This window comes from Mesoplodon mirus, assembly GCF_964341445.2.
Source record: "Mesoplodon mirus genome assembly, chromosome: 13".
NCBI lineage: Eukaryota > Metazoa > Chordata > Mammalia > Artiodactyla > Ziphiidae > Mesoplodon > Mesoplodon mirus.
The window spans coordinates 23,739,857-23,761,375 of record NC_138989.1 but is presented as its reverse complement, the minus strand read 5'-3'; the positions used below and the strand labels follow the sequence as shown (position 1 = coordinate 23,761,375).

Below are 21,519 nucleotides of genomic sequence, written 5' to 3'. Positions count from 1 at the left end.
TGATGTGGATGCTTGGACTCTTAGAGTCCCTACCCCATACTCATCTATCAAGCACTGGAGTCTAACTGAACCAAGCCTCTTCGGGGCAGGACCACGAATGAACGAATGAGGCCAGGGAAACGGGGTTGGGGTACAAGACTTCAGGGAAATGAGCAGAACAGAATGAGAGGATGTGGGGTTATTGATTACTAAAGAGGAAACTCTTCCCCTGCTGCACCTCAGTTTACCCATGTGAGGAATAAGTGCACTTCACTAAAGCTCTGTGAATCCTTTGGGGGTACCAGCGAGCAAAGGCCCAGCCTTTAAAGACAGGCAGTCCTGGGTTCAAATGCCAGTTGTGCCGCCTATGAACTGTCAGCCACGTCTGTAAGAAACGAGAGTAGCCAAAATTTACTGAGCGTACACTTGTACCAGGCTTTCTAAGCGCTCTGAATGTATTATTTCCTTGAATCCTTGCAGTAAGGCGATAAACACAGGGCTGTTGCCTGGTACCCAGGAGGCGCTCATTAAAGAATTAGCTTTATTATCATCAAATAAAGGTCACAGCCTCTCTGTTGAGGTCCCTGGTTTCAGCCCTGGGAGTCTTCATCATTGTAGGATCATGTAGGGCAGCCAGGTCAGCTGTGATCTCGCAGGAAGCTGGGATCGCGACTCAAAGTGATCCTCAACCCCGGAAACACTGGCAGTGCCTGCGCGGAATTAGGAGACGGTCCCTAAAGCCACGTGATCATCGCTTCTCCGTGACCCTCCCAATCCAGGCCCACCGCAGGCGCCGCGCGCGCTTGCCAGACCCGCACTAGTTGGCGCGTTCTGAGAAGCCCGAGTTGGGCGGGGCCTCCGTCCTCACCGTGAAGGTGGTCAGGTACACCCTTAGTGCCCTTAGCAAAGATGGCGAAAGACAGCCCACCGGCTGGGCCAATCAGGGAGCGAGCAGGCCGTCGGGACGCCGTCAGCGCACGGAAGACTAGCAGATGGCTTCTGCGCATGCGCTCCGCTTATTGACGGGGAGAAGCTCGCACCCCGCGGCGGAAGTTTGCCTGTGTGAGGAACTGTGAGGAGCGAGGCGCAGGGCACTGACTTCCACGCCCTGCGCGCTGAACGTTCTTTATTCATTGGTTACTTTTCCTAACAGAGCGCTGTAAACCAAGGTCAGGATATCCTCCTGAGGGGTCTGGCTGGGACCCATGCGGCCTCGGGGCCTCCTGTCAGTGCCAGCCTTGCCCCCGACTCCTGCTCCCTCAGCTTGGCCAGACCATCTCCCCAGGATGGGTCAGGGCCTGGGTTTCTGAGGGGTGGAAGCTTCAGGACTCACACCCACCGCCAGCCTCCCTGGCCCTTCACGGAGCTGGGATCCCTGGAGGAGCTGGGATCCCTGGAGGTAACTTCCCTGTGCTTTGTTTGCACTGAAGGACAGTGGCTGGGCACCAAAGCTCACTGTCCCAGGAAGCTCTGAGTCACTGGCAATCATTAGTAATTAAAGAGGCAGCCAGTGGGACCCAGGAACTGCTGGATTCCTCGAGGTGAGGGAGAGGCCTGCCTGTCTACCCTTGAAAGGGAAGACCTATGCTGACTCGGGCCCCCTCCCGAGACCTGGGAAAAGCCAAAAGATCCTAGCCTCGGTAGAAAGTTCAGAAGAGCCTCAGACCCCCACCGTAACTCTAGCAACCGGCTACCTTGCTATTCCTCATTATGGTCTAGACTTACATGTTCATTTGGGAGCAAGTTCCTCCCCTGCAGCTGGCTTCCCTGAAGTGTTAGGTCTCAATCTCTCCCCTTTTTCCTAATTTCCTCCCTGCCACCCCATGGTACCCCTCTTCCTGTCTCATCTGTCACTGGACAGGTGAAGTTGGCACACCTTATAAGACAGATGCTGTCACGGTGCCCAGCCCCTGGGGACTCCTTAGTAATTTGAGAGGCAAGGAGGCCCACTCCAGCTAGTCTCCCTCTTCCTAATTCTGAAATGAAGGCTCCCCAGATCCAGCCCCAAGGTCTTTCTTCTAGCCCAGTTTCTTTGGGCTTCAGAGTGCTGGGAAAATGACTGCTACAAGGGATAGAAACTGACAGGGAGACGCTGAGGGAGCCAGGCCTGCTGTGGGAGGAGGCGTTACTTTGGGGTGACTGCCCCCAGCTGTTTCATCTTCTCTTCTGAGGCTTTGTCTGGAAGCAGGACCTCCACGGTGAAACTGACCTTCTTTGCATGAATGAAGCTGTAGGTGTTGTCAAACCGCAGGACATCTGAGGGGAGGGAAAAAAACAAACATTCAGGCAAGTCTGACAAAGAGCTTAGACACAGTGATTTTGGTTGACTGAGCAAGGCAGTATGGTAGGTAATGAGGCTGACGGTAGCATAAGCAATGGTCCTTCACCTTCTGAAACCTAGTCTAACTGGGTTACAATATGTTCATGAAGAGAAAAATATATAAGACAGAACATGCCAAGTGCCAGATGAGTGGCAGAGACAGTCACGTCTGTAACAGCTTGGAAGGAGGGGACCCTGTAGACTGAAATGTGAAAGGCTTTTTAAAGGAGTTAGAGCTTGAACTGGGTCTCGAAAGGAGGGAGTAGAATTAGTTGCAGCAGTAGTTATAATAATAATAATAGTAATGGTAACAATGGCTATTTATGTGACTCAATACTGGTATGGCAATCTATATATATTATTCACAATAACTCTTGAGTTCAGCATTAGTATTGTGTTATATAAAAAGAAAGTCACTGTGTCACACAGTGAGGAAGGGATGGAGCTGGAATTTCCCTCTGGCCTGCATTGCTGCCTGACTTGGGCCCTAGAAAGCCTAATCCTGTTCAGTTCCTGACAAAAGGTAAAATATGCAAACTTTTGAACCAGAAACTTATCCCACAGAAAGATAAATGGACAAAGATGCTCAATGCACCCCTATTTGTAGTAATAAAAGATGAGGAAAACTAAAATGTTCAAAGAAGAATTGCTTTAAAAGTTTTTATTGAAATACTATTCTGTATCCAAAGAAAGAGGTGAGCTTCATAGAAGTGACTGGGGAAACTAGTGACAATATATCCTTAGGCTAAAAAAAGCAAGTTGCAGAACAATTTGTAAACCATTTCTAACATTGTTGTTAATATATGTAAAAAGAACATTTTTTGGCTTTGTTACTTGGTCTACCTACATTGACAAGTTTTAGAATTTCAAAATTCCTTCAAATATACACTGAATAACATATATAATTCCTATGAATGTATATGGGTGGGCACATGTCCTGTACATTATGGAAACACATAATGCTTCTAAAGGGATGGAAAATATTTGGTAGGATACACAAGATCTGTTAGTGGTTTCCTCTGGGGAGAGAAAATGGGCATGCAGTTGGCAGAAAAGGCTTCCAACCCTTGGCCAAGGAACAGACTGCTTGTAATCTAACCCTTCTTTTTTTGAGAAGTTTTTCCATTCCAGTCAAACACCCCTTCCAAAGAACAGAGTTGGAAAACAAAAACACTAGCTCCGCCCCTTCCCTATCCCGGTCTTCTCTAACTTTTCCCAGCCAAAAAAACCCTGTGCATTTAATCCTGAGATTTAACCTTTCCCCTTTTCTGCCCCTGGATAAAATGCATAGTTTTAGACTGAGGGTAGACACACCACTCACCCTTTTCTTCATGGTGTGAAGTGAGTAATAGTCATTGATATTCTCTCTGAGCCAGAGGTCTTTCAGGACCAGTGGTGCCTCTGGAAAGAGGGAAGCTTCCTCTCTGACCTGGATGACAGAGCCTTAGCAACCAGAGTCAGTCATGCTAGAGAAGAAGTCTTGGAGCTCCTTGGACCAAGCATCAGGATTGAGATGACTCTGCCTAGCATGATGTTCTGCCCTCAGATACAAGGAAGGGGCTGTTGTGATGCCCAGGCCCGAGGGAAGTGGTTCATTTTGACACTAATCATGTACTCACAGACTTGTAGAGGCCCCAGAGATCCTCTAGGCTAGGGCTCCTTCACTTTTGTTGGGGAACTGACCCCCCTGAGAATCTGATGAAAGCATACAATTTCAGATCCCATGGAGCCCATCATGGACCCTCTGGGGCAGTGGTTCCCAATGGGAAAGTTACCATTCTGAAGAGAGGAGGAGCTGGGGGTAACTGTGCCCTCTTATTTATGTATTGAGAAAACATATATATTCTTAGTGTCCTTTTATTTCTCTTTTATATTCCAGATAGGAGAGTATATTGACTTTTTAATTATGTGTGTAGGTGGTTATAATATCTATGAATTTCATTTCAGAGTAGTAAAGGGGACATTAGACACCACTTATTATAAAAGGGAGGTATTTGGTCTTTAAAGATTTAGAATCACTGTCTTTAAAGATCTAAATCATTAAAGATTTAGAATCATAGACCCCAGATTAAGATCCGCTCTAGCCTACTCCCCTCATTTTAAGGAAAAAGAGAGCAAAATCTAATTAGAGACACTCGGAGAGTTACTGGCAAAGCTGGACTCAGAAACCGGGTCTTCTGGTGCCTAGAGGGGCTGTTTAACCTCCCTACAGTGCTTCAGCTCTTCTAGACCACATTGCCCGCTCCAGATCTTTTTTTCTGAATCTTTTTCTTTCCTAGAAGAGTACTCTACACTCAGGACCTCAGGAAATATTAGTTGGGAGAAAAAAAAGTGGAATCTCCCAGTCAAGGCCCCACAGGCAGATAAACATTCCATCTGGGAATGTATCCAAGGGGAACTATAATTTGGGATTTGCAAACCTAAGCCTGATTATGTTAAAGGGTTCATGGTACTACAGAGAGGTAGTGGGCAGCGCTGGAAAATGGTTTGGGCTCTGCTACTGAGTTTGGGTAAATTACTTCCCAGGTCTGGGACCCCACTGTCTCCTCTGTCACATGATCATCTCTAGGGTAGTCTATGGTCACGAGATCCTGCACCGGGACCCTAGGATTCTCTCCTGTCTCCGTTTCTTGGTGTCTATGCAGGCTACACTGTGGGAGAGATAACATCCCCTCTCTATACCTCAGCTTCCCTGTCCTTTAAAAGAGAAATTCAAGCTTATATGTACGAAATGCTTTATGCTCTGAGGATGACAGTGTCTGGGCTGGTGCTAAACCTTGTTCTTGATGAAGCACACAGTATACCGCCTTCTCCCTCAGGACCCGGCAGCTCGCTAACAAGAATACTTCTCCTCCCTGGGGAGCCAGACCACAGAGTATATGTGAGGAGGGGGCGGTGGAGACTGAGGTTGCTTGGGCTGTGGGGGAGGACACAGGATCTGAGGTTGGGGCAATGGTGTGGACAAGTACAGAGGCCAAGACATCTGTGGGGCTAGTTCAGACTTCTGGCAGTGCTGCCATGAAAATAGGGTGCAGGTCTTCTCCCATCTCTGGCACTATCTCCCCAGTGGCCCTTCTCCCCCAGGTTTTGCCCTAATGATAATAATGGTGGCCACAGTGCGCTGAGTGCTGCATGGCAGGCATTACGCTAAGTGCTGCACAGACCTGATCGCATTTCATCATCAGGTGTCCCTGTGAGGTAGAGAATTTGATCCCCATTGTAGCAATCAGGAAACTAAAGCTCAGGGAGGCCAAGTCACTTGCCTAAGGACTAGTCAGTGGTCAAGTCCATCTCAGCTTGATGACATAGCCCTTGCTGTCACTGATTTTCCATGCCTGGCCCCTTGGCTCAGACAGAGAGGAAACTGGAGATTTGATGGGGGTTTTGTGTGTGTGTGTATGTGATTTTTCTGCTTATAAATGTAGTACATGTTCTTTGTAACATAAACTGTATTTGCAGGGCCAGTATAAAGAAACGAAAGCCCTCTATAAGCTTCCTACCACCCCAGAGATAACCACCATTAGCGTTAGCAGAGTCCCCAGAATTCTTTTTTTTTTTTTTTTTTTTTTTTTTTTTTAGGTAAGAAGTGAATTTATTTAGAGAAACATACTCCACAGACGGAGTGTGGGTCATCTCAGAAGGTGAAAGCAGCCAACACCAGAATTCTTTTGACCTTTTTTAGCCAAAGTGAGTATATACCATATATGCTAAGTCTCATGCTTTATTTTTTTTAACATGTATCAGACATCTTATATGTCAGCTTATTCTCTTTAATGCGTATATTGTTTTCCATTATATGGATGGACCATAGTTTATTTAACAAGACCTTCTTTAAGGCCATTTAGTTTATTGTCAGTTTCCCAAACTACTAGGAACATCCATGTACCTATATCTTTGTGTCTTTGTGTAAATATTTCTGTACAATTAATTTCCAGAGGTAGAATTGCTGAATCAAAGGGAATTTAATCGATATTGCAAAGCTAAGTGAGGTTAAACACCTTTTCAAATGCCTATTTGCCATTCTTATTCCTATTGGGTAAACTTCCTGTTCATGTTCTGTGGCCATTTTTTGATCAACTTGGAGGTGAGTGAAGTTCAGCAGAGTCAAGGCTAGGTTTGTCAGCACTCTGCTCACCCTGTGGTCCCTACACCTGGGTAATGCGTTCTGCCTCTCTGATGTCTGGGGAAGGCGCGTCCCCAGGAAATGTCTAATGGCAGTCACAGCCCCAGTTACACCTGGACCAGGTCACCTTGAGCCTGTCATCTCACTTCTCCAGGCCCAGGTTTCCTATGCAAGAGAGGTTGAAACTGATGGAGCTCCACTTCTAGTTCTAACAGTGTGAGAATTTAAATCCATGGAGAAAGGGGGACCTCCCAGGCAAACAGCTAGAGCAGGGGCTTCGAGCCAAGAAAGAGAGACTTACAGATGCCAGGGTCGCTGCAGGTGAGGGTCCCATCCTCAGGGACCAGGTGGGCATTGTACCTCTGGTTGGCCAGCACCTCTGTCATCTCCCCTGCTCTCTGCCGCTCCCCCATTTTGGTCTTCAGGAAAATCCCAAAACCGATGTCCGAACCATCTGACATGAACTGCCACCTGCAGGGGACACCCACCTACTTAGACATGATTCTGTCTGCATGTGCCCTCTCTGGGGTCCTGCCACCAGGGCTTCTCCCACCCCAGCCCACCACCGGCACCTATGGCCAGAAGGCTCAGGTCTCCTGGAAGGATCCAGAACCCTACCTGAGGACACAGCCTGGGAAGAGAATTTCATACTCCACTTGGTGGGAGGAGCCCCGGGAAATCTGCACACTCTGTTCGTACTGCTGTTTCACCTGGTCTCGCACGTAATACTTCTTGGGGATGTCACCCCCATAGTTGATCTAGAAGCAGAGCACGAGTGAGCTGGAATATGCATTTGAGCCAGGCGTCCCTGGTCACCTCCGGCCCCTGGCAGCCCATACCTTGGATTTACACTTGGGGTCTCCATCAGGGTCAGTCATGGTGCCCCCATACTCCACAGGCAGCTGGTCAGGGCTGACATATTTCAGTAAAACCTCCTTCCAGTTTGCTGGCAGGAGAGGGAAGAAAGGAGAAAAAAGGATCACCACCAGGGCAGGATTTCATCACAGCCCTGGCAGTCTACACAAAAGAGGCAGAAAAAACCCGTCTGCCCCTGCACACAAAACATGGGCATTGGGAGCACAGGACGTGCACACAGCTCTGCAGGGGGTTCAAGAGGAGCTGTCACCCAGATGACTGCCCTGTTCTGGACCAGGAAGCAGGAGACAGAGGTCCTGTCCCCACTGCCTCTGGCCAGCGAAGCGACCTGAGGCAAATCACTTCATTCTGAACCTAGTTCCTCCTGCCCTGCAAGGTTATGGTGGGAGTGAAGTGAACTAAGTACTTGAGAGGGTGTTTGTTGAAAACTGTAAAATGCCCTACCTGTATGAGAGTGTATTATCACTCCCAGGAAGGGGATACAAATATTTGAAGTGCAAGCAGGAGGGAACAAAGAAAGGAGGGGAGGCATTCCGCGCAGAGGGAACAGCGCATGTGGCAGGCAGGAGGGCAGTCAACATGATCTGCCCTAGTTAGACTGAGCACGAGGGCATGACCACTGTCACCTACTGTGCTCACTCGTGATTTATTGAATGAATGCATCACTGTAGACTGACCCCTTAAATGGGCTCCCTTGGCTTTACCCCAGCCACAGTTTCACTTCTGCTCTTGTTTTGTAGGCTGTTTGGCTACCAGTGATTTGGCTCTTTTTTTTTTAAATAACCAAGCCCTTTCCTGACTAGGAGAATTTGCCTCAAATGCAACTAAGGCTGAGATCCACTTCTCTGCCAGATTCCTAAACAAGTATCAGCCAAGGACAATATTTTGATACTGGAAACCTTTCCATGCTGACGACAGAGACCAGATATAGGGAGCAGCTCCAGGTCACAGGGTACCACCGAGCATCCTCTGTGGCTGGTGCTGCCCGTAAACCCACAGGGATGGTCCAGGGTCTCCCAGCCTTCAGATTTCTAGGGACTTGAGACCATGCAACTCCAGGGGTGCTCTAATCTGTGCTGAGTACCAGTGACCAGCCCAGGGTGAATTTCTCCCCTCCTCTGTTGAAGATCCCGTACCTTCCCAGCCCGAGGCGGGTTTGGTTGAAAGGGTTTCAGGTGTGGGTGGGGGAACTGACTGAACCTCCTCTGCAGCCCTGCTGCCAGGAAACCGAACTGGCTCATGCTCATGGTGGGTGGCAGCCACAGAAAAGCCAAAAATCATTAGAGCCTTTTCCTCAGACTTTGTGTTTCTTCACCCAGTTCAGCTGGAGGGTTGGAATAAGGCCAGGATTCTTCCCATCTCACAGAGAGGAACTGAGGCTACAAGAACAGAATTTGTTGCGCTAGAGCCAGGACCAGAACCCAGAAGTCCTGTGCTTTCCAGACTGCTTTGCACCACACCCAGGCTCAGCACACATTTGGAAAACCTCCACTTTCAATGTGGTGCCTGAAGGTGAACATTCAGAAACCTTCAGAATTCCCTACCCCCAGTTCAACTCCACAGGTGGCATTAAGCCATCCACGAGCCAGTCCCAATCTACCTTTCTAGGCTTTTCTCCCACCACCCCACATCACGCTCCAGCCAAACTCGACTCCTGCCTGTCCCTGGCTGGCTTGATTCCCATGGGTCTTCCTTGCTGGCTTCCCCTCGTCCCCTGATGTTCTCCTGCTGTCCTGCCTATGCAGTGTCCGTCTGCGCGCTTCCCCGCCAACCTCGCAATCGCTTCTTCACTCCCTGGTGGGCTCCTCTTTCTCTTCATGCCCTTGAGCCTGGATATTCCCCAGGCTTCAGCCTCTGTTCTGTGGGCAGTCTTACCTCCTCTCAAGGTTTTAGCTGCTGCCTCTATCTAAAACTCCAAATCTCCAGACTGGAGTTTGCCGCTAAGCTTCAGGCCCAGGCATCCCCAACATGTGTACATCTCACAGACTCCTAGAACTCAACTTCAAGCCTTTCCTTCTGATTGTATTATTCCCCAGTGGAACTAACTGCATCAGAATGACTGCAATGCTGTCACTCATGCCAGATACCAGGGAGCCATTCTAGATTTCTCTTCCTCCCTCCCTACATCCAGTTGAGTCAACTGAGTTCTGCTGTTCCTACGGAAGTCTGAAATCCACCCTCTCCTCTCCGTCCCTACAGCCCCCGCCCTGGCTCAGGCTTGCAACACCTGGTGCGTGGGCCGCCGTGTACAAACTGGTATCTGTCCTGAGAATCAGGTCCTGGTACCCCACCCCCTGCCCTGGCTCAGGAACTCCTCTCTGGTGCCCAGTGGCCTGTGGAGTAGTGTCCCAGCTTCCCGACACAGTGCCCTGGATTCTCTGCGACCCAGCTCCTGGCACCTGGTCCCTCTCTACCTCATCTCTCGCACACCCTGCCGTGCGCCCTCTTCAGCTGCCCGTGCCGTGGTGTGTAAGGTCTTTGCTCAGTGTTGTTCTTTCTGCCCAACAGCTTCCTGCCTTGCTTCACCTGGCTACCCTCCTCATTCCACAGCTCGAAGCTGAGGGAGGCATCGCCCCCTCCCCAGTCTGGGCGGGGTGAGCGCCCCTGCTCAGTGTTCCCATGGGCTTTTCAACTCCTCTCTTTTACATGTAACATCTCGCGCTGATACACATCTGTTTGTGTCTCCCTTCTCCGAGAGGCCACAAGCTCTTCAAGGGACTCTGTCTTACCTTTGTGGCCTTGACACCTACCTAGTCCAGGGCCGGGCACAGAGCAGGTGCCCATCCAAAGAAGTCATGCGTACTTCCCTTCTCTGCTGCATCTATGCCTTTTCTTTTTTTCTTTTTTTTTTTTTTTTAAGGAATTTTATTTATTTTTTGGCTGCATTGGGTTTTTCTTGCTGCACGCGGGCTTTCTCTAGTTGCGGTGAGCAGAGGCTACTCTGTTGCAGTGCGCTGGCTTGTCATTGCGGTGGCTTCTCTTGTTGCGGAGCATGGGCTCTAGGCACGTGGGCTTCAGTAGTTGTGGCACGTGGGCTCAGTAGTTGTGGCTCACGGGCTCTAGAGCGCAGGCTCAGTAGTTGTGGCGCACGGGCTTAGTTGCTCCATGGTATGTGGGATCTTCCCAGATCAGGGCTTGAACCTGTGTCCCCTGCATTGGCAGGTGGATTCTTTTTTTTTTTTTTTTTTGCTGTACGCGGGCCTCTCACTGTTGTGGCCTCTCCCGTTGCGGAGCACAGGCTCCGGACGCACAGGCTCAGCGGCCATGGCTCACGGGCCCAGCCGCTCCGCGGCATATGGGATCCTCCCAGACCGGGGCACGAACCCGTATCCCCTGCATCGGCAGGCGGACTCTCAACCACTGCGCCACCAGGGAGGCCCCGGCAGGTGGATTCTTAACCACTGTGCTACCAGGGAAGTCCATCTATGCCTTTTCTAGTTTGTGTCCTAGCTTTCTCTTAAAGGTCTCCTGTTTCACTGCAAGCTCATTGAGAACAAGGACTGGCATTCCATTCATCTTTGAATTTCTCCAAAGTGTCTGAGAGAAAGAGTTCTTAGGAAAACCGACAGGAAGCCCCTTGCTCGGGCCCAGCCTGTTCCTGGGTCCCACTGCTCCCAAACCAGCAGAGGGAGCCTTCGCCCCGGCAGCTCTGGCCGTACCTCTAACGCCATCCCCAGCGGGGCTGCAGCCATGCTGTGAAGTGGAGGAGAGTCCGGGCTACTCACCCCCCAGGACCATGATCTTCTTACGAGTGTCCTCGCTCAGGAAGGGTTTGATGAGGTTATAGGCCACAGGAAACAGCCTGGGGGCTAGAACAGAGACCAGGCCATGTAAGGCCGGGAGCAGTCCCCACTCTGTCCCTAACAGTGTCCACCATAGCCCCCAGTGTCTGGCCACGCACTCCCTGGTGCTGTGGAGCCCGCACAGGCAGCCCTATGTGAGGCTCGGCTTTCCTGTCTGTACAGGGGGGATGGTCTTCCTTTCTCACGGGGCTGGGTGGCTCAAAGGAGGTACCGAATACTAAAAGCTTTGTGAATTATAAAGTGGTCTGCGTACATCACGGGTCGGTTTTCTGAACAGGTCCTAAGACCACACCCTCCACCCCCGAATTCAGCTCACTCTATTTCACTCTCCTTAATCTGTCCCAGTAATATTTTTGGCCCCTCTTTCCCATTGGGCTTCATCACAGGTAGTTGCCAACTTACCTTTAATAACAAAAAGACGCTTCAGTGTTTCGGGGTAATTTTCCTCAAACATGCAGAGAAACTGTGGAAAGAATCCAGTGGGCTCAGAACTCTGTACCAGGGAGGGAGGCCCTTCTTCCTCTGGCTTCCCCCACCCCACAGGGCCTCCTAGCAGAGGGACCCACCCTCCCAACCCACCCCTCGACCCTCACCTCTCACCCTCCCACCACTCCCGAGCCCTGGCCTTCACCTCTCCATAGGCCTCCACAGCTGGCTTCCAGAGATGTTTGAGACCAAGCCCCTCACAGTCATAAATCAGGGTGATGGTCTCTATCTTGTTCCCCGTCTGCAGGGGACAGAGGAACAGAAAGTCACATCAGGCTGCCCCCCACACAGCACACACACAGAAGCCCACCCCGGTTCAGGGAAAGTGCTGATTGTACCCTGCGCCCATACTGCAACCAGATCCGGCAGGGCCGTACCTAGGGTTTTCCAAATCGAGATAATTACCCCAGGCCGGAATTGTGGCCTAGACAAGTCACCCTTTCCGTTTAGATCTCCGTGTTCTCATCCAGTAAACAACTGGGTGAACTTAGACTACATCTGAAGTCCCTTCTGTTCTGCAGTTTGACCCGGTGGCCTCCCTCGTCCTCTACACCCCGTGCAGCCACTCATCTCGCAGGCACAGATGCTCTTTGTCCAACCTAAGCCCTTAAGGTGCATCTCTAACGCTTCTCCGCATGCCCAGCCCCACAGGGCCTCTGCGCACGCTAGGTTCTCAGTGAATGTGGATGACACTGTTGAAATGTCCCCAAACGTATCACATGGTCTCACTGGATCTTTACGACTGCTGAGGAGGAGGGCAGGGGAAAGGACCATGGCAGCTCCGCCTCGCTCTTCAGTCTTTTTCCAGTAAGAGAATCAGCTGTCCTTAGCTTTGTCTGAATTCAGAGTTAGGGAAGCACAGAATCTGAGCTCACTGACACCAGCGGCACCCAAATACTTGTCCAAGGATAGGGTGGTCCCTGACAAGGATTCCTCTGGTGCCCAGATAACAGAAGAAAAGTAATGATAACGTAGCATGTTTTCTATGAAGCTAAACTTTACTCAATTAAAGGACGGCCCTTTATTCTGAGACAATGCCGTCCCTATAGTTTGGCGGGTTAATTATGGCAATAATAGCTGGTTAGTGTTTTCTAAGTCCTTACTTGGAAAAATAAAAATTCGGTAACATAGATCAGTCCCTAAAACTTTGCAATTTCACTGGTCTATGAAATCTAAACGTCAGGGCCTAAAGCTGCCCTTAAAGCCACGTGTGACACCCACACTTCTGCGTGACCACCTCCACCGGGCGTTACTCCTCTTCAGCCGCGCTGGTCCCCTCACCTTTTCGGTCTGGCAGGCGCACTCCCGCAGAAGCAGCTCGCAGTCCCGCATCTTGGTCTTGACCAAGTCCTGTTTGGTGGCTGAGAGGAGCAGACCCTTGGCATCCAGAGGTCCAATGATGTCGTACCAGATGGGGCAGCCATCCAGGTCGTAGCCGCACATGCCCCCTGAGAGATACTGTTGGACCACCTGGGCCCAGACAGAGATGGGGGCGCCTGGTCAGCAGGCCCCGGGCAGCCACACCTTCCCGGTGTCCAGGGCCTTCCTCTGAGTTCATCCGCCCCTGGGTGCCAATGGATACTCATTCAATGACTTGGCATTGTCAGACCTTTCCTCTGAGGGTCCCAGTCCCAGAGACCCAGGATACAGATGGTGGGTCTAACAGACCTCACGTGGTGTGGGGCGGGATAATCTGTTCTCACCTCTGGAGGCTGCCAGCTCATGATGTTGTCAATGTCCTTTTGCTTTCGGACCTCCACATGCTGCAAACACACGAGGGCTTTAAAAAAGCGGGGCGGGGAGGGGGTGGTCCTTAACAGGCATCTAGCAATGGGTGACAGCACGAACAGACCACCGGACCACAGGTAAATCACGAGAAGGCAACCAGCGGGAATGGAAAAGATGGAAGTGCCTGTTTCAGAGATCTCAGCAGAACAGATTATAATTCTTGGCTGGCCCAGAACTATGAAAGCTCTGTTTCCAGGGAAGGGAATGCACTTTGTGGGTCAGCTAATACTCAGGTATGTCACATAAGCCACAGGCGGTGATCGGGGTGGGAGGGGGTGGACAGAAGTCCAAGCACGGCGTGATTCTGATGGGCAGAAATGGAGACAACAGTGGGCTTCGGAGCCAAATGGGTCTCACCTTCCGGAGCATGGCCTCAGACTTCTGCAGGTCAAAGCTTCTTGCTGTAACAAGGAAACATGGTCAGGGTTAGGACAGCAGCCTGGGCGCCAAGGATGGGAAGATTTCCCTGCTCCTGTGCTGGAACGCCCGCTGACTCTCAGATCACCCCACGTGTAGAAGCTAATGTGAGGACGTTCACTGCTTCTAGAGCACCACAGCCCCTGGGCTTGTGGGGAGAGCGGGTCAAGGTTCAGGGCAGGTGGGGGCAGCATTGCAAGTTCAGGGTCAAAAGAGTTTTACCCTACTGGATGCAATCAGGTGAAGGGTCTTATCTCCCGTCAGGGAAAGCAAACCCTGGACCCCCTTATCATTTACCCTTCTCCTTCCACAGAGTTAATCTCCACGGTCTAACATCCAGTCCTGAGAGCTTGACCTTCTGTTCAAAGGTGAATACAGCTGCCGCATAATCTGGGGCAGGACTGGCAGAACATTCCAGTAGGATGGAGGGGAGATGAGCCTCCAGTCAACCTTGCCATGTCCTCAAAGGACCCATGCATACCCCAGGGGGACACAGAGGGCCCTCGTCCTCCCAGGGTTCCCAGAAAGTTTCAGAATTAGAGTTCACCTGGCTCAGCTCTATTTCATGTACAAACCCTGACATGCTGTCCTGCTCAAACTTGAACACAAAGACCTCCCTGCCCCCCAAGGCCATCTGCTCCCAAACAATCCAAGCTGCAATTTGCACACAGCCCTCACTATTGTACTGAGCAGAGACCCTCTACACAGACATTCAGAGAGGAGGGGTGGGGGTGGGGGGAGTGCTTCCTCAGCCATGTGACCACCTTTCCGATGCTCGCAAATTCTGTGCTGCCTCCCTGAGTGCCCCCTGCTATCATGCTGCCCGTCCATGGATCCTTTAACCATCCTTCAAAGCTTGGTTTCAAGTCCATCAACTTCCCTTTGGATGTTTTCCAGTTTGCCAGTGCCCCTCTTGAAGTGTGTGGTCCAGAGCACAGGTGTTGCCTGCCCTTCTCTGATTAAGCCTAAGAACTTTCTCGGCAACAGACCAGGCCCTTAACTCAGGCGAAGCTTACAGTCAACTGAAACCCCCAAATCCTTTTCACCTGTGCTGCTTATGAAGCCTCTACCCCATAGGTTGAGAGGTGGTTTTCTGGATCTATCCCTATCAGATTTCATCTTGTTATGGCCAGCTGCATTTCATCTTCTTTTTTTAAAAATTTTTTTATTTTTGGCTGTGTTGGGTCTTTGTTGCTGCAGGCAGGCTTTTCTCTGGTTGCAGCGAGCAGGGGCTACTCTTCGTTGTGGTGTGCAGGCTTCTCATTGCGGTGGCTTCTCTTGTTGTGCAGCACAGGCTCTAGGCACACGGGCTTCAGTAGTTGTGGGACACGGGCTCAGTAGTTGTGGCTCACGGGCTCTAGAGCGCAGGCTCAGTAGTTGTGGCGCACGGGCTTAGTTGCTCCACAGCATGCGGGATCTTCCTGGACCAGAGCTTGAACCCATGTCCCCTGCATTGGCAGTCAGATTCTTAACCACTGCGCCACGAGGTAAGCCCCTGCATTTCATCTTTTAAAGAGTTTCTGAGATCCAGATTCTGACCTATTTTGCCATTTGACCTATGAACTGTCCCTCCCAGCTGTATGTCCTCTGTGGGTCTGATTGACATCCAGATCTGCTGACAGCCCTGGAACCTGGGCCAGACAGGCTGCCCTCTGGACTGTCACTGGCCCCTTAATCACTGCTCTTCGGGAGTGGCCGAGCACATTCCCTGACTCTGCTGCCCTGAAATGCAGTCCACTCTCCTGCACCCAAGGATGCGACAAGAGATTTGACCAGTGCCATACCCTGTCATGTGTGCTAGACACACGTTTGCAGAAATGAGCAGCCTTCTCTCTTGGGAAGTTCCTTCTCATGGTCACCCTTCACATGCCATTGTAGCAGCAGGGGGCAGCTTTCAGAGGAATATAATCTGGGTTTGCATCTCAGCCCTTCCACCTTCTTCCTGTTTGACCTTGGACAAGATAGTGCACATCTCTGGCCAAATCATCCAGTGAGCTAGAAACACTTGGAAGATGCAAGGCACCATGCTATCATGATGGGGGAGCCCAGCTGGACCTGAAAGTGGGAATACTCCATGGGAGGGACACGCCCAACTGTGAGGAGAGTCATCTTCCTTGGGAACAGGAGTGGTGGTGAACTTCGGGCCCCCTTATCTCAGGGAGGCTCTCCAGTTAACCTTTAGCTGCTGGGGTCCAATATCCAGGGTCTTTTAGGGCCCTCCCCGAGTTGTCATTGCCCCTGGCAGTACCAGCCTGATGCCTCTCCAGGGCTCCTGCTGCCCTGGTCAGGGTCAGCTCAAAGCATGGCTTAGGGCACTGCCAGAGAGGCCGGCCTGGGAGCAAGCTGTTCTGGGTTCTTATTTGATCTCTTCCTGTCCTGGAAAACAAGGAGACTCAGACCTGCTCTGCCAGGCTCACAGGTTTCCTCCACCTCCTCGTTTTATCTTGCCATCTGAGCCCCCTCGCTGGGGTGCCCAGAGCTCAGGCCCACTCAGGGGGAGGCAGTGGTTTGTATGCCTGCTCTCAGGCCTGGGGCCCAGCAGAAAGCCAAGCCCATGTCGGGGGAAGGGAGAAAGGGAGGAACCCAGTGCTCATTCACACCTAGATTAGACAAAGACATTCAGCTGGCATGTGCCTTACAAAATGTTTCCTTTAGATGAAAAGGAGAAAAAGAAAAGGTTTCTCTCTAAAAAAAAAGGGGGGGGAATTCCCTGGTGGTCCAGTGGTTAGGACACCGAGCTTTCGAGCTTTCACTGCCGAGGGCCCAGGTTCAATCTCTGGTCAGGGAACTAAAATCCTGCAAGCTGTGCGGCGTGGCAAAAACAGAAAAGAAAAGAAAAGCAAGGCGACAAAAACCCTAATTGAAATTCACAGTAGAGTCTGAGCTCCTGCCCAGGGAAATGTGAGGCACAAATAAAGTGCAGAGGAGCTATTTCCTTGGTTTGAAGAGGCAGAGCTTGGTTTCAGGAGGCAGCTGTGGCTTACTGGAGAGGACGATGGCCTGGGGATCAGGGGCCCTAGGTTTCTGCCCTGATTCTGCTTCGCATTAGCTGTGTGCCCTCAGCTAAGTGCCCTCTCCTCTCTGAGCCTCAATTTTCTCATCTGGCAAATGAGGATAACTGCACTCTTCTATATTCCTGCAAAGAGAGGGGTTATCCCAGGACTGGGGGGTTGGGGTGCCTGGGAAACCAGGGCCCCAGGCCAGCTTTCTCTCAGATAAAAAGAGAGCTGTGAAGCTGTTCAATTCAACAGCTCTCTGAAACCACACTTCCCCCACCTCACAGTAGCTGGGTAGTTTTGTTTGATCATCTTGCAGCTGGCCCTTTAATGCAGCGCTGTCTGCCCACTCTCCCCACCCGCCCCCTTCTAGCTACAGCCCTTCAGCAAAGGCTGGGCCAAAATGTCCTCCAGCTCTGGACTGACTCCACTGCCGCCCCTTTGCTGCCACTCCACCCTCTCTGAGTGGGTGGGGTGGAGGGAGTTCACAGCTTTTTAGGGGGAAAAGGGCAAGTGGCACTTTCAGAGGCACACAGGGCCTGCTCTGGGGGGCCTGATAGCTAGCAGCCTCTCAAGAGTGTGCCAGCTCTATTCAGTTTCTGGACAGAAAAGGAGAATACATCTCTTCCCCTGTCCCAAGACTTGCAGGGTATACATGTGTGTGTCTGTGTCTATAAATAAGTAATTGGCCATGACTTATACTTTAATATTTTGGGCTCTGATTCTGTTACCACGATTTAATCTCTGCTAATCTAACACAGAGGAATTTTCTCTATTATTTCTATGTCTGGCAATAAAGTTTCTACAAAGCCAAAAAAAAAGTGTGTCACAAGAACCAGAGAGGGTGGCACATGACTTGAATCACAGGAGAGGAGGAGAAAGAAAAGAACGGAAGGATTTCAGGAGTTGGAGCATGGGGTTGAGTCTGACCCTGATGCTAGTAGAAACGTGTACACTGCATCATCACAGGCATAGCACTGTCATGTCCCATCTTGCCATAGGCAGGGCACCCTGTCTCATCCTGCTCTCCAGAGAGGGGCCTCAGACAGATGTTCACCCCTGGACCAGGTACCAGAGCCAGGCCAGGGCAGAGCTGGAATAGATATCAGGGCCCTGGAGCCAGATGATGGCTTGAGGGGAGTTTTGTTAACCTAGGTCAGGCTGAACCCCACCCTCCGTGTTCCCCGTGCACTCTGCCCCTCCTTCAAGCTGCCACAGAGAGGGCCAGTCTCTCCCATGGGCCAAGACTCTGGTTCTAAACTTGGCTCTGCCTCCAACTTCCCACAAGCTTGGGGCCTTTCTTGGCTTTTCCTCAACCTGTTTCCCCACATCCATTGGCAGAGTAGATTCATCGAGTGGATGGAAAGGGCACCGGGCTGGGAGTCAGCTGACCTGGCTCTAGTCCTCTCCCTGCCTGCAGTTCAAACACTGTGCCACTTGGGTCAAGTTACTTCACCTCTCTGAGCCTCAGTGTCATTATCTATCCAACAGGAGGGTTGAGGTTATATCATTGCCAAGAACGCTTTTGGTTCTGAAGGTTGAATACTCCAGATTCTGAGATTGCCTGGGGCAGGGTTTCCAGAGGGTGCTATTCTGTTCCCCAGCCCAAGCCCCTGCCCCAGCCTCCCGCAGCCCCTCTTTTCTCACCTCGGAGCCAGCGCAGGAGAAAATAGTCATCTGGATTCGGCAGAGTGGGCAGCACATCCTGGACATTCTCCCGAAACTGTAGGGAGAGGCAGCTGGGTGAGTAGCAGGTCCCACCCTGACCGCCCTCTGCCTGGGACTCTCCATAGAGGTTTTTGCTGTACCCCTGCTCAACACGGGTCAACTCTGCAGACACTGGCTGAGCACCTGAGCAGTGTGGGACACTCTGTCGGTCATGCTGGTGGGAGCTGAGTAGCAGGAGGAGGTGAGAAGGGAGTAAGACACTGCCCCTGCCTGGCTGTGCGCACTTACACGCTCCAGTGTGATGGCTGGGCAGAACTGCCCCCAGCTAACCACCACAGTAGACACTCTGGGGTGTGCCACAGCAAAAGCATCAGTTTACCAAGCACTCCTTGTGTGCCCAGCACCGACCTCGGTGCTTATTCATTCTTCTAAAGATATTACTGCTCCCATTTTACAGATGAAGTAATTAGAGCTCAGAGAGGCCAAGTAACATGCCCAAGGTCGACAGCTAGTAATCAGCAGAGCTGGGATGCAAACCCCGGTCTGTTCCAGGCCAGAGCCTGCACTCTTTCCACCATGGCCTGTCCCCTTAGTAATGGAATGGTGAGCAATGTGTCCAGGGAGCAGAGGGAAGGAAGAGTTTGATGCTGACTGGGGCCAGGAAGAGGGTGGTCTCACACTACTTCATATAAAAAATGACATTTGAGCTGGGCTTGAAGGACTCCAAAGGCAGCAGGAGGAGGAAGGAGGGCAATCCAGGTGGAGGGAACAGTTCCAGCCAGAAGCCATGAAGGGAGAAAGTGTAGGGAGGGCCAAACAAGAGAGCTGGACAGTGACCCCAAGGAATGGCCACGCCCCCTCCAACTGCTCATTACCCTGCAGGTGAGCATGCCCCCACGTGCTGTGCTGTCCCCAAGCCTCCTGCTCCCAGCCACTCACCTTTCCCTAGTCACTGACCTACAGGGCAGCCACAGAGAGGACCAATGAGGACCCGCCACCTCTGCCCCTTGCCTAGGTCAGCCAGGGACTCAAACCATCCCATCCCCCAAACAGCTCCCAGACCCCCAGGGAGACTGGCATGAAGCCACCCCTTACCAAGGACACTACCCAGCCCCTGATATCTAGTTTAATCACCACCTAATCCCTTCTCTGCCTGACTTCCCCTGCAGGTCAGCAGTAAAACCTGAAACCTCCCTACCCGGCCTCCCTGGGATGGGGAGGCCCAGCCTGGGGCAAGGCCTCCATGGGACTGGAGCCTCTGCCCCACTACCACGGCAGAAGACACCTACCACCCACCCCCTCCACCACTTTCTCAGCAATGGAAAACTGCTGTGGAGCCTCCAGACCTTAAGACTGGACCCAAACAGCTCCAGCTCCAAGAACAGCCAACCTCCCCTCTCTCCCCAAGGGCAGCAGGGGAGATCCAGCTGGTGGGAGAGGGTCCGGCTCTGGAACTGTTGCCCCCTCCTCTGCCCAGGCGCCAAGGCAAAGCTAGGCTTACCTCCTTGCCTTCTGAAGAGCATCAGCCCAAGTCCCCTGCCCGGGAGGGGCCTGGGTTGAGGGAGGGGCCTGGGTTGCAGGACGGGGTGGGGGGCTGGTCTCAACTCAAACTAGCCCCAACCCAGTCAGTCACCGGTAGGATCCTAGGCTTTGCACTTGAAGCTGCTCCTTTCCACATCATCTGGTCCAACCTCCTCAATTCCTTTCCTCAAGGAGCGAACAGAGAAGGACCGGTTTTGCCCAAGGTCGCAGAGAGACTTGGTGCCAGAGCAGGAGCCATCCAAGTCTCCTAAGAAGCCCTCGGCCCTTTCCATCGTGCCACTGCCCCTGCAAGAGGAAAACCTCCCGGAAATGGGAGGAAACCTAGGGCCCTGCCCCTGCCCCTGCCCCCAGGGCCCGGCTGCCAGTCCCGAGAATGAACGTTGCCTTTGTGCCCTCAGCTGCCTCCGTGGGCTTCCAAGCAACCACTTCTTCCCAGGTGGCAGCGCCAAGGGCTCGCTCGTGGCTGGGGCCGGGACGGCCAAACTTCCCCGGGGTCCCCTCGACGGACGGAGGGGAGCGAGGGAGGGGACGGCCGCGGACCGCTCGGAGCGGTGGCTGCCGCTCCTTCCGCCGCCCGCCGCGGACCCGCGCTCGCCCCCCACCCAGCCCCTTCCCAGCCCGCTGCCGCCAGAGGATGGGGGCCATCGCCCGGGGCGGGGCCGGGCCGGGGTGAGGGCTCACCTTGGCCAGTGCCTCCTTCTGCCTGGGGCTCAGATCGCCGACTCTGCCGCTCATCGTGGCCCAGGCTCCGGGCGCGGCGGTTGCGGCAGCAGACGGAGCACGGACTCGTTCTCCACCGCGGGAGTAAAGTCCCAGCCTTTTGCCGGGGCCGCGGTTGGCAGCCAAGCCCCGCCTCTTAAAGGATCCCAAGGGGCGGAGTAGGGAGAGATGCGCTGGGCGCAGGAGCGTCTGAAGCGGGTACCCTCCGCCTTCCTGAAGCGGAGACCTGAGCAGGAGGCGAGCAGGAGTGTCCACCGGGGCCGAGGCAGGTAGACATGAGAAGGACAGGAAGTCTGGGTTCCAGTCCCCAATTTACCCTTAGCTCACATTGTGACCTTGGAGGAGACACCTGAACCCTCTAGGCCTTAGTGTCCCCAACTAGGTGCCATCTAATGAGCTCTTCTAAGATCAGGTCCCCACGGTGCAGGACCTCTCCCTCCAATACAGGAGGGAGCTTGACTGATGCCTCTGTAGGGGACCAGGTCCCCTAAGTCTAGCCATCGCCCTGCCTCCAGGACAGTGGCCTTGGCCTTTTCTCTCTGGGGCCCCTGCCCTCCTCCTGTCTTGCCATGGATTTTGGACCACTGCTGCAAACCCAGCTTGGGGCCTTTCAGTGTTAACAGCCTTTCCCCTCCCCTTTCGGGGCAGGCAGGCTGAGGGTGGGTAAGGAAGCCCAGACCCCATCTCCCCACCCAGAGCCCTGTCCTCTGCTTCTGACCTTCGCAGCTCTCTGAGAGGCTCATAACGTGCTGGCACCCTCAGCTGGCATGGAGGATTGCTTCCTCTCTGGGAATCAGAAGA

General features: G+C 52.4%; 1 protein-coding gene across 1 annotated transcript; it reads right to left on the bottom strand.

The window, feature by feature from the left end:
• Window positions 1-511: 511 nt before the first annotated feature.
• On the bottom strand, window positions 512-20,820 carry SEC14L2 (SEC14 like lipid binding 2). Its single transcript, XM_082640839.1, has 12 exons — window positions 20,680-20,820; window positions 18,436-18,511; window positions 13,733-13,776; window positions 13,291-13,350; window positions 12,869-13,057; window positions 11,733-11,828; window positions 11,504-11,564; window positions 11,024-11,107; window positions 7,262-7,368; window positions 7,041-7,180; window positions 6,724-6,893; window positions 512-2,235 (listed from the first exon to the last, which is right to left on the bottom strand). Exons 1-12 carry the CDS (start codon window positions 20,731-20,733, stop codon window positions 2,105-2,107), a joined length of 1,212 nt encoding a protein of 403 aa, XP_082496965.1. The 5' UTR covers window positions 20,734-20,820; the 3' UTR covers window positions 512-2,104.
• Window positions 20,821-21,519: the final 699 nt, after the last annotated feature.

Excerpts from the sequence above, each read along its gene's own strand:
- SEC14L2 (XM_082640839.1), bottom strand. The coding sequence starts at position 20,733 with ATGAGCGGCAGAGTCGGCGATCTGAGCCCCAGGCAGAAGGAGGCACTG. Across the intron at positions 11,565-11,732 it reads CTGTGGAGGCCTATGGAGAG|TTTCTCTGCATGTTTGAGGA; the intron begins GTGAAGGCCAGG and ends TTCTTTCCACAG. Across the intron at positions 6,894-7,040 it reads TTCCCAGGCTGTGTCCTCAG|GTGGCAGTTCATGTCAGATG; the intron begins GTAGGGTTCTGG and ends TGTCCCCTGCAG.